Consider the following 13,005-nt stretch of genomic DNA (forward strand, 5'->3'; position numbering starts at 1 on the left):
TTATTTTAATATGTGCATAAAGTCATGACTTACTGGTATAACTTTTCCCAATATCTTCACTTCCTGCTCCTTTAAGTAAGAAGGTTTTTTTTTTAAGAGGGTTAGCATAGGAATTGGACTTGATCCCAATATAATTTTCCATTACAACACTAGTTAGGTTATTAACAAAATAATTATAAACCCTAATTATGGGGAAAGTTATTAGAACATATGACTGGGACAGTCTTGATCTCTTCTTCAACCAATATTTCTGATCAATTGATTTTAGATTCATAACATTTCAAAGATTATTTCTATTCTTGTAACATAAGTATTCTTGTAACATAAGTATTTTTTCATAGTAAATTCCCACCATCTATTGAATCTCTAATCTATCAAAGCAGGTGGTAGAAATAATTCAACACAAGCAGAAATTACATTTCTATCCTCATGCTAACTATGGGATCCTAGGAAGATTCCAGTATTAAAATTATAAGGAATACTATCTTCATTTTTTGGAAATGTTATTACTCATAAAATAAATCCCATGCATTTTAGATTTCCCAAATGTGGTACAGAACAAATTGTAATGTACCATTGGTATATGACACCAGAAAAATTATCTAGAATGTATACTTCAAATCTATGATGGAAATGTGAATGACAAGAAGAGTCATTTTATCATGGTTGGTGGACGTGCAAAACACCTAGAAGGTTTTGGGTTCAGATACATACACTGATTCATAGAATTTTAAAGATTAATATATAACTGAAACCAGAAATTTTTCTCTTGGGACTGATGGATAAACAGTAATGGAACTTTGTTTTTATATATGATAACCATAGTGAGATTATTGTATGCATAAAGATGGAAAGTTTGGTAATACCTACGATAAAGGAATGGTTGGTGAAGGTAATAGAACTTGCTGAGATGGTCAATTTGACCTGTTTGATTAGAGAAAAGACAATATCTACATTTATTGCTGACTGGAAACCCCTTATGGGTTTTTGAATAAAACAGAAAAAAAAATGAACTGATGATCTATGATTTTGACAATTAGATAGGATAGGTTACAGAAAGAAGAGAGTCACAATGTAACTTTAGAGAAGGAGGTAAATCTATAATTGTATTTATAACTGCTGTAAAGAGGATCAGAAGCCACTTCCTTATATCTTTTTGGGACTTGGGCTGAGAGAGAGGGACTGGGCCAAAAGGTCACCCAGCCAGCTTCATTCAAGGCAGGACTAGAACTCACAGTCTCCTAGATTCTAGCCTGGTGCCTTAATTTCTAGTCCCGCCACTCTCTGTCACACCACCACCACCACCCCGCTCCCGGATGTCAGGCTCAGGCAACAAGCCAGTCAGTCAATTCCTGTCACAACCAATAGACTAATATTTGGTTGATCCAAAAAAAAAAAAAAAAAGTGGATCCTGCACATGCAGGAAAACACTAGGAAGAAAAAAAAACAAATAATACCATTTCCTTATTTTTTACAAAGACTTTGAGAAACAGGAATACATTTTGCTATCTTGGACTCATATGTTAATTTTTGTAAACACATTGTGCAATCAGTATAACACTAAAAAAGAGTAACAGTATAATGGAACATTTTATCTCAACTTCTAAGGACCATCAATTATGAGAACAGAACCTTGTCTGCAGTTGTAAACACATTTTAGGTAGATTCTACTGACACAATTGGAACTTACTTCCAGGTGTGTTCAGATATACCACATAAATATCAATTCATTGCTTTATATAAGTTGCTGGGTAGCTTTGAATAGATTCAGAAGCAGATCTTTGTATGAGAAGTCATGAACTTGAGGAAGAAAGAAAGAACCTGTGACAAATCCAAATTTCTGTCTTATCAACACTTAAGGAATATGATTTACTGTTGAGCACTGAGTCACTCTGAAGTAGGAAGCAGTGGAGGTATATAAACATGGTAATGTCAGTCTCTGACTTTCATAATCTCCTGAAAGCAATAAAGAAGTTACCCTAGGGCTTATTCAGAACAAAAAGGTAAGATTTACTGTTTGAGCCTTTAAACTGCAGCTTCTTTAAAACTATTATTTGTAATTAAGCAAATTGGGATAATTTTAGGGAAAAAAGGTAATTTAGGAGCACATCAGTCACATTTCTAGCAATTAATATGTATGCAAGTTCTATGATGTTGTCTAGTTTTGCTCTATTTCTGAGAATATGTTACATCTATTACCATAATATATTAGGTTTATACTAGCTTAAATATCATGGCTTTCTTCTAAAAATCCGGCATTGCTGTTTTCTGAGTTTGCCTGTAATTCTGTTAGAGATCCCTGGCTCTTCTCTTAGTAAACTAAAATTTCTAAGGTTCCCTGGAAGAAGGAAATTAGAATTAAAGCCATTTTAAGGCTACAGTCCTTTTTGTGCATTTATATGAATGAAATGCAAATTGAACTCAGTGGGACTGACTTCCAAATAAACATTTATACTACTGGTCTGTAAATGTATAGTGCAATATAGATAAGACCTCAAATGTTTAAACTTAATCCTACCCCTTTTGCTTTTTGCCTCAGGATGGCTTAATAATTAATATTTTTCCCTAAGAGAAACTATGCTCATAAAATATACTACCTTATCTATTTTCTCCTCCTCATTACTATGGATTTTGGCAGTCTGGTTTAGTGCCCACCATAATTGTGTGCCTGGTCCTAACCCCACAATTTTTAAAATTCATCTCAGCTTCTGCTTCCTGAGCTTTCTCATTATATGCTACAGCTAAGGAAACATGCCACAGAAAAGCAAACCCCACATACAGTGGTGCCACACCACTTCCTGCCACACATGAGAAGCTGGGAAGCCAACTAAGTATCATGTAGTGCAAATCTGTTTCCATGCTCTCCAGATAAAGGCTGGAGCAATCACCATTGCCAAATGTGTTGGTGGAAATTGACATGTGGCATAGAAACAAGATCAAGGCAGTCTCCATAGCCAGTGACCTCTTTGTAATTCTAATTATGTTAGCCACTAATCCAGTATTGCTGGAAAAGGAACCTGTGGTACAGTTCTCATATGAGCAGTTGTGACTAACCTCTGTATATGCTGATATAGTTGACTATACTTGATTGAAGCTAAAAGACTGAGAAACAATACATTCTGAAACAGCTGTCTCCAAACTGGTGGCCTTCAGACACATTGGACTTTAGATACAATAATCCCTCATCAGCACGATCTTTGGATTGGCTTTTATGAAAATGGCTGGGGTGAAAGATAACTTTTACTGCAACAAATTAAAAAATAGGGGAAGATTTTATGAACTAGTAAGGATTTATGGATGATTTGTGGTTAAGTTACCAGGAATGAACCATGGATATGTAGGCTGCATTTTGGAGTACCAGGGACTAAAGAAGAGAATACGCATAAGAGTTAGAGCAAGGTTTGTGAACTAGGAGATATATCTTCAGATAGATTCAGGCCACATGCATACATTCTGAACTACTTACATAAAGTTGGCACAAATTCCAATAAGCAGATTAAACACAGATATGTCTCAATGTTTTTTTGTTTTTAGAAATGATTGCCCTCATTGTCTTGCTGAGTCTTGCTGCAGTGCTGCAACAATCTTCTGGAGATGTAAGTTTCATAACTTTGTGTCAAGTATAGCAGATTTAACATATACAGTACCTAACTTTTTCCTGTTAAAATGAATCATCCTAATCACAACTAATACGTGTTGGATTGTTCCATATGTGTAATGGGAAGTAGGAATAACCTTGAGGAGCAAGAGCTGCAGCCAAGGCAACAATCAGATAAAAGAAATCTGAATCCAGTGCAGAAATGTAATTTGAGAAAGCGTCTCAGACAAGACCATCCCTAGTTCTCAGTAAGATAAAGGGAGGGAGGGGGGAAGTGCATCCAGATTTGCAAGATTCTGTTGCTGTAACTTTATAATATATAATTCTGGTTTCCTAGTCTGGTCTACCTTGAAAGGCTGACAATATGATTTGAAAGGCAACAGTGAAGCTTGATCAGTCTAATGTTCATTTTAATTCATAAATGTATTCCAGGCCTGAACACACAAAGCAAAACAAAATCATGCTGAATGGGGCATCCAAATAAAAGTAATTAAAATTGATATTTAGTGAAAAGAATCTTACTAATTTTAATGGCTGTGGCCCATAACAGAACTAAAGCCTCAGCCCTTTGGAATAGCCTCCTGTCTGAGGTCTGAGGGATCCCTACCCCTTTAGCCTTCTAGAAGGCCATGAAGACCTGGCTTTACCCCCAAGCATTGGGCTAGGATGGGAGTTGAATGAGGAGGCTGAAAGAGGAGGCTGATTGGTCTGGCATCTGGTAGGTAGGGTGTTTCTGTTTTTATTCAGTTGTTTTGAACCCCCTAGAATCATTATATGAGATAGGCAGCCATGTAAGTTCTTTATATAGATAAATAAATACCACTGCAGTATCCCATTGAAGTATAGATGAGGAAATAAAGACTAATTCATTTTAACTTTACTCTGTGATCACCTGTTTCCTAGATTGTGACTGGTCTCTTCTGGAGACTGGAGGTCACACTTTCCATTTTGGGGAAGAGAAGAAGGCTGCAGGGAGTAGGATTGTTGGCCAGAAGGCTGGCTAAGTTTGTTCACCCAGTGTGAGAGAGCCAATGTCCACACAGAGTCAAGGGAAAGAGAATCTCTTTATTTCTGTACAGAGGCAAAGAGAGGCGCACAGGGGGCTATGCCTAGCAAAAAGCACGTGCTCCACCAGTTCAGTGGGCTACATTTTATAGCATCCTCTACAACATTAGATACAATCTCATAGGCAAGCATAATTATGTCACACCTACCAGGTGGACTCTCTTGCAGTTGCTTTGTGGAACTCCCTAACTTCCTTATTCTCCATCTTGGGGAGTGCACTTAATTAGCTATGTATCCCACCTCAGGGTATGTTTTTTACTATGCTAATGATGAACTTTGACGCTCTTTGTGACCTACATATGGGTCCTTGGCCTACTGTACATAGGCAAGCAAAACCACAGGATGGGCCAGGTGGGAAACTATCTTCCACTTAACTCTTGTGCTAAATAGAAAGAGCTTAAGCACAGTGTCCTCTGTTTCCTGCTGAAGAAGACAAAGACAGATACCTATGTCTGATAATAGCCATTGGCTAACAGCTTCTTAAAGTACTACATCTATGAACTAAGTAAAAGCCAGAACATCTGCAGATAGGCTACTTCCAATAGAGAATTCCAACATCAGGCCCTCAGAATGGTGATAGAAAGGGGATGAGGCCAGGTCGTTCACAAGAATTTTCTGCTTTTAAAGTTACATTAAGGCTATTTTAGGGATTATGTGACAGTTGTATATTTTCTGTCTCAGAATGGTGAGGAACCATGCCACCAGTTTTCAGCAATGGCTGTAAGAGGGGTGCTCCTGGACCTGGAAAAAAGTTTGGGGCTGCCTTCAGTCCTGAGGTCACTAGTTGCCCATCCCTATTTAGAGTCTTTTTTTTTTTTTTTTTTTTTTTGCTTTCTACCTTAAGGATGGTTTTGCTGCTGAGTCAACCAGCAGAAGAGAAAAACAAAAGGAGATTGTTGACCACCACAATAATTTACGGAGAACAGTGAGCCCAACTGCTAGTAACATGCTACGAATGGTAAGCTAAATGTAATTGTATCTGTGTTTGCAAGTTTAACTTTCTTACTAGTATAAATGTTATGCGATTTACTAACTAGGACAAGAGAATATATTTATTATTTATTTATTGAGTAATTAACTCTGCTTCTTTGCCAATACGGATTTAGGTGTATCTGTATTTATGTGTGAATCTATCAGTCACAACGCCACTCAGGGAAATAGTCAATAAAAAAAGATCATGAAAACATATAATAAAAGCAGGAAATTGTGGAGTAATAAAATTTAGGAGGGGCTTTAAAATAAAATATATATCTGTGGCAAGCATTACACAGTGATGAACCACAATGAACTAATAAGTCCTCAGGAGTAGGTAGTAACTTTGTCACTCTAGGGAATGAAACATAAAACAGGATCAACAACTGTGCTACATTCAGGCTAATAGGGATCAGGGTGATCCTTCAGATATACTGGCCAGAAACTATTTGGGGCCTCAACATTAAACCCATCCCTTTGAATTGTGCACAAAATACAACTAGAAGTGAGTGAAAGTGATTCAAGGCTAGTTTAATGTGGCTGAAGAAATGCATCCTTGAGCAATATCTAGTATCTCCTCGAAGCTGTATTTTTTACATGCTTTCCAGTATTGGCCCTTATACCTTTAATTGCCATAATCACAGCAAAGGCTAGACTTGCAGAGTTGTGTGTTTCATACAAATTGCAATCTTAAGCTGTCTTTAGTTTGACATAAATCCCATGGAAATCAATAGCAGTTGTGCTCTAGTAATTGTACATAAATACACAGCATAGTACAATTTCTTTCTTTTTCATGAAAATCAGTTAATGCCTTTGAAAAGAATGCTAGTCACATCCAAGCACTGTAGTTTCAATTGCCATCTATGTTAATACAGCTTTCTGTACTGCTTTGCACAATTTGATTTTTTCACTTTATGAAAAACTTCACGAGCTTTCCTTGAAAGTCAAGTGAAACCAGCTTTGCAAAGTATTTTACCCATTAAAATAGCAATGAATATTAACAAAGCAAATGGCCCAGATAGATCTTGGTATCACATGGCAGTATCACCAGGAAATAGAGTAGAAAGCTCAAATGGAATGATCTATGTAAATAAATAAATAACTCTATATTATTTAGATGTCGGGTATAGTCAGAGTGACATAAATGACAGTGTCATGATGTAAGCCTCACCCCTTTCTACGTGCACCGCAAGATCCTGTGGATGCTTCTGCATAACTTATCAGAGAAAGTCACATATAAACTGATCATGCAGTTCATGATCCTAAGGAACCTTGATAAGAGACAATAATAATGGTCAAAAAGTTCCAAACATAATGATGATCTCTTAACCTTATATTTTCTTAGACTGAAAAAGACCATTTCTCAATTTGGCTTTTGCATGTAGAAGCAGTCAACATACCCTCACCAGAGAACTTCATCTTAATCAGGATTTTAGCATACCTGGTCAGAAGGAAGCCCACTTAATGGTGTTCATTAGGATATGCATGTGTTGTTTGGACTATAGTCAGAAAGGGTAGGGAGGGAACATGTCCTTGTGATCCAGCTCCAACTACTCAAAGCATGTTTTAGAGAATATTGCTGTAACTTCTGAATCCTTAACTACAACAAGATCTGAAGGAAGTCAAAAGCTAATAAAAATGATCAGACCCCTATTATGTTCTGCAATTTTAAATTATGCTTTTCTCAATGGCTGATTGTTGCTGTTGTCTTCTATTCAGGAATGGCATCCTGATGCTGCTAAAAATGCCAAACGTTGGGCAGATAAATGTTCTTTTGCTCACAGTCCAGTAAATCAAAGAACTGTTGGTAAGTCAATCCGAAAGCTTGGAATAGTTTTAGCTGGTTAGCAGATTAATCATATATTTCACATTTAAATAGAATTTACAATCAGTCTTGCTCTTCAACTATGAATCACTCTATAGTTATCACCCCCATATAGCTGATTGGGTGGTAGAAGGATTGAGAAGATAATAATTTTCTTAGGCTCCCCTAGTGAGTTTGCAGGAGAAATGGTATTTGAACAATGAAGTTTTCCATTTCTTTTTTATATTTATTATTACATTTATACCTCACCTTCCCCCAAGATGCTAAAGATGTTATCCTCACCACAGCTCTGTGTCATAGAAGATGTTCAACCCAAGATGTTCAGAGAGTTTCACGGTCAAGTGGAGAATTAAACTTAAATCTCCCTAATCTCAGTTCATCACTATGCTACAGCTTCTACTTCTAAATAAACTATATTTATTTAGCATCACCCCAGCCCTGTGGAAAATCTTGTCCCCTGAGGTGAGGCTGGTCCCCACCCCCCTGGTTTTCTGGAAGAGCATGAAGACCTAGCTCTGCCACCGAGCATGGGGGCTTGCAGCACTGGGGGTGGTTGGTGGTTTGAGGACACTGTCCCTGTCTTTTGGCCCTTTAGCCCTTATATATAGAGAGAGAGGGACAGGGAGAGAGGGACAGGGACAGGGAAGGAGGGAGGAGGGAAGATTTTTTTTTTTAATCATTTTTTACGTATAAGCTGCCTAGAGTCACTTGTAAGGTGAGATGGGTGGTGTATAAATTTGATAAATAAATAAATATTATTTGGTGCTCATCAGAAAGCAAATGATTATCACTCTGCCCAATTAAAGGTTCTGGAACAACACTATAGTAAGAAATCTGGGTGCAAAATGTTCATTTCCTTTCTAATGTTTTAGCAAGATGGCTGCATTAGTATTTCTGGAGAGATAGGAAATACTCATCTATCTCCTTTCTACTGGCCCTTTACTTCTTCCAAAGCATGTATTCACCGTTTTCTTGCTGTTGCTTTTTTTTTTTTTTTTTACCCTCCCCGCTTTAGGAGAATTACAGTGTGGTGAAAATCTATTCATGTCAACTCATCCTTATTCATGGACTGCAGTAACTCAGTCTTGGTATGATGAAAGGAAAGATTTCAAGTATGGCGTTGGACCAATCCAACCAAATGCCGTTACTGGCCATTATACGCAGGTAATACTTTTTTCGTATCTTTTGTCATTTCTGTGTTCAGCAAGTGTAAATCCACAAAAATGAATAAGGTAAAAAAGATAGACTCCCTTGAATCAAGCAACTCCTTGGCTGATCTTGAATCACTAAGCTAGGCCAGGCCTGGTTGTCACATAAGAAAATCATGGCTTGAAGCTAGACAGGAAAATTGAGAAAACCTCCCGGAAGAAGGCAATAGCAAAATATTTTTGTATTGTTGCCAAGAAAACCAAGCAACTGTGTCCTTGCAATCACTAAGGAATTCCATAACTTCAGCACGGGAATGTCCTGGCTAAGAGCTGTAGTCCCCATGAATCTTAAGGAAAGGAAAAACTGGACTAGGTTAAAGGGTTGCAGGGTTTTAAGTTCTGCTATGGTATAAACGAGGGCTTGCAAATTACAACATACTAAACATGTTTGTTATTCATATACAGTTGCCCATGCATATCTTGGCTTTCATGCAGCTGGGAAGGAAGAACTAGCCTGCAGGTCATAGGGCATGACACATGGACTGCTTTGGATATGATGGGCACTTTAGGAAGATATGGTCTGTAGCAGAGTTTCTCGACCTTGAGAACTTTAAGATGTGTGGAGTTCAACACCCAGAATTCCCCAGCCAGCTATGAATTCTGGGAGTTGAATTAATTCTTTAAGTCCACACCGCTTAAAGTTCCCAAGGTTGAGGAACACTGATCTATAGAGTTCAAATTAGGGCATTTTCATATTTTACATTTATAAGCATATACCTTTAAAGCCCAGGGGATGGAGCCTCATTCCTTCTAATATTTCTTTGCTTCTGCAAACTATAGAAATGGGCATATTTTTTAACTCAGAGAGAGAACATGATTGGAAACGTTCTTTGTAAATTGGTTATTGTGGTATCAACTCCACTGTGTAGGAGCGCACAACTATATATAGTACAACATGCTCACGTTTGGGCTTATTTTCTTACATGCCCCTAGGAAATGCCTATGTTTATTATTCAGTATTAAAACAGTAGGCTTCCAGCATATAAACTTGTGTGCATATTTTTGTATCTACAGGTGGTTTGGTATAAAAGTCGCCTTCTTGGTTGTGCTGCTGCTAAATGTCCTGCATCCAAATTCAAATACTACTATGTTTGTCATTACTGTCCTGCGTACGTATTAACTATGGTTTCAATATTTGTCACATTTAGGGCATAGTCTAATTAGAATGATCCTGACTGCACTGGAAGAGAAAACAATGGGCTTAAATAAAATTTTAATCAAATGTTAATTACAATCTTAGACTCAAACAAAATATAAAACAGCAGTACCAAAAAAAAAAAAAATGAAACAAATTCTAGTGTAGCAGTAAAATGTGGCTATCCTTAACTAGACTTACAACTTAAGTAACTGCTTGTGAGTTTTGCATGCTAATAATTCAGGTTTAGCCACAGCGTATGTGATTTTGGGGTCTCTGTTCAAAAAGAGATATTGAAAATGAAATGTATCAGGACACCGAGGAATGTCTGAAATAGGGGTTCCAACAGAGAATTTCTAAGAACTCTATAAAAGTTGCAATATAGTAGAGTTGGGCCACAGTCAATGGCCCCTGAGCCATATGGACAAACCCTTTCTATGTAGGTGATCTTCCTAAATCTGCCTTTGAAGATGGCTGATGGTAGAATATTAAATTGCGGCAATGAAAAAGCTCCTCAGCATTTACAGATCATTTACTGACCTTGCCAGTTTGAAAGAATGTGTATAATTTCCTAATGCTGTCCTCAAAATAATTTACTATGTTCCACTTGTGCTTCTACAAGAAGAATCCTTTTTTGTAAGAATTAACATAGCCTGGTCCTGTCCCAGGGCTAGTAATGCTCCAGGGTAGAATCCACAATGGTACAAGTTTTCTTCAATATTCTGCTCTAGTTGATATGGGCTGAAATGTTATCTGGTAAGAAAAGCTTCAGCTGCTAGTTGTGATGGTAGAAAAAATGATGAAACATGCATTATGACAGCACAATGCGAATCCCACCCTTTTGTAATCGTCCCCTGATATTAGGCACAAATATGTTAAGCCACAGAGGTTGTGCTGTAACATCGTTGTTCTTTCCTGCAGATGTGTTTATATAGCAATAAATCAAGAATACTTAAATTTTCACAAGATTGGCTGACTTACACTCTTAGTCATATTTTATTTCAGGAGATGTTCCAATCATTTATCTTTATTCTTCCTGCACTGGGTTATGAAGAGATTTAAATCAAAATTGACTTTGGGATTTTTGAACAAAAAACTACAGGTAGTTCTCGTTTAGTGATCACAATTGGGACTGGCAATTTGGGCCTTAAGCAAAGTGGTTGCTAAGTGGAACCATGACTGCTTACGATCTTACTTCAGCTTTCCAAACCTGCAAAGGTCATAAATGCAAGGATTGGTCACTAAGTTACTTTTTTGTCACCATCATAACTGCGGTTGCTATCCAAGGCAGTTGCTAAATGAGAACTACCTGTATAATTCTGCACACAATTTCTCTGAAATGCCCTTTTGCATTGGGAGTGATGCGACAGGTTGTTGTGTTGTTCCTTGGATATTTGTTTTTAATATAATATTTTAACTTGTGAAGCTGCACAGGCTGGAATTGAGTAGCCTAGAAATTCATTCAATTCATCCGCCCATCCATCCACAGCTTTATACTAGGTCCAATTCTTTCTCCATCTAGACCTAGATGTAACCCAAGTGTTGAGTGCAGCCTCCAGAACCATTGTTGCCATCAAATTACTATTTATGATATGAGCAAAGGGAAAAATTATCTACTACATGGACTTCACTGTTAGATTGTATTTATTTTAATTTCCTTAACTGTAATCAAATTCAGTTTTTGTCCTAGCCCTGTTCACTCTTTTGTATTAATTCTGCATACTTTTCAATTCACCTGATCTCATTCTTTTTTTTTAACTTGAGTGGCAGTTCCAGGAATGGAACCGGCAGTGTTCAACCTGCAGCCACATATTTAGTCACATGGTCCCTGCCCAAGTATGGGAAATACCTGAAGAAACATGCATAAGATAACACGTAGAGATCGCATGGATGATAATATGATATGCACAGAAGGCAGACTTGCAGCCTCAAGCAATCATAGCATATGTTTGGCAGGAAAGGGAGAGATCCTTTCTGTGCTACTTGGAGAGGATAGAAAAAGGTAGAGAGACTGGAGAAGGAGAATGTTACAAGAAAGAGAGAAAAGAAACAGAAGAAGAAGGACATTAGGGAGGAAGAGGATTCAAAGCTGTGAATCCTGCAGAGTCAAAGCTTCCCTCAATCCTTTCTCTTCCTAACAAACCAAAATATCGTGTTTTGCTCTCTCACAAAACTTTAATACTGGTGAGCCAAGACTTATCAAGGTTTTCTGCATTTTGGAGAAGACTTCAGAGATCAGGTCTTCCCCTCCAATGGTGGAGCTGTCTGCTTTCTCAAAACTGGAAACCCAAACCAGAGACCAAGGCAATGCAACCAAAGTCAATTATCTATTGATATGGCATGGGGGGTTCAGCAAGTACAGACGTAACTATAATAACATATAGCACCTCCTTGTTTACCTTTTTCATTCCAGAGGGAACTTCATAAATTCAATTGCTACTCCATATAAATCAGGGCCACCTTGTGGGGACTGTCCTTCATCCTGTGCTAATGGACTATGCAGTAAGTAAAAAGGGGAAAAAAGGTCAATGATTAAAGCAACAACATTTTTAAAAGTCTTGTCACCAAAGAATAGATTTAACTCGAAGAGCTAACAGTCTCTGGGTAGAATATCAGGCAGTAGCAGAAGGTGGCCAGCAATCCAGCAAGACAAGTCTAGCAAGGCATCTGGATCAGCACATGCATGAACTGAGAAGCATGCTGTAGTGGGGTAACCAGACATCCGGAGTTGCCCCAGTGGTGCTTCCAGTCCAGGCAACTGAATCAGAAAATACATGGTCATCAGGCTGGTACCAATCCATTACAGCTTATGAAGAACTTAAAATTCAGACTCAGCTTTCTCTGGATGTTGCCCAGGACTATGGCTGAAACTAATAACTCAGCAGCTACATCTTACTCTACATACTACTTTCCCTTTAAAACAAATCTTCAGCTTTGAATCCACCCCTCTTAAAAGAGAGAAATGTTTGATTTTAAGCTCCCAAATATTACATGCAATTGTAAAAGGATCCCTAGCAGCTGTACCTTTGATGATGCCTTACTTTTATTAACATAATCTCTTTTTTATTTTTTAGCGAATCCTTGCACACATGAAGATACGTACTCAAACTGCAATGCCTTAGTGAAAGAACATAAATGCCAGATTCCCTGGATCAGGAAATCATGTCCTGCTTCTTGCTTCTGCACCACTGAAATAAAGTAG

The 13,005-nt window shown here is 37.7% G+C and overlaps 1 protein-coding gene across 1 annotated transcript; it reads left to right on the forward strand.

Annotated features, from left to right (window-relative positions):
- The first annotated feature begins 1,956 nt into the window (after positions 1-1,956).
- Positions 1,957-13,005, forward strand: LOC103050487 (cysteine-rich venom protein latisemin-like). The gene is made up of 8 exons (XM_025172348.2): positions 1,957-1,999; positions 3,532-3,596; positions 5,508-5,621; positions 7,355-7,442; positions 8,476-8,624; positions 9,683-9,777; positions 12,217-12,305; positions 12,878-13,005. The coding sequence occupies exons 2-8, from the start codon at positions 3,537-3,539 to the stop codon at positions 13,003-13,005; spliced, it is 723 nt and encodes a 240-aa protein (XP_025028116.1). The 5' UTR covers positions 1,957-1,999; positions 3,532-3,536.

The sequence above is a fragment of the Python bivittatus genome, unplaced genomic scaffold (genome assembly GCF_059951505.1).
Source record: "Python bivittatus isolate LINGU-HERP-01145 unplaced genomic scaffold, Pbiv_v1 ctg000020_np1212, whole genome shotgun sequence".
Lineage (NCBI taxonomy): Eukaryota > Metazoa > Chordata > Lepidosauria > Squamata > Pythonidae > Python > Python bivittatus.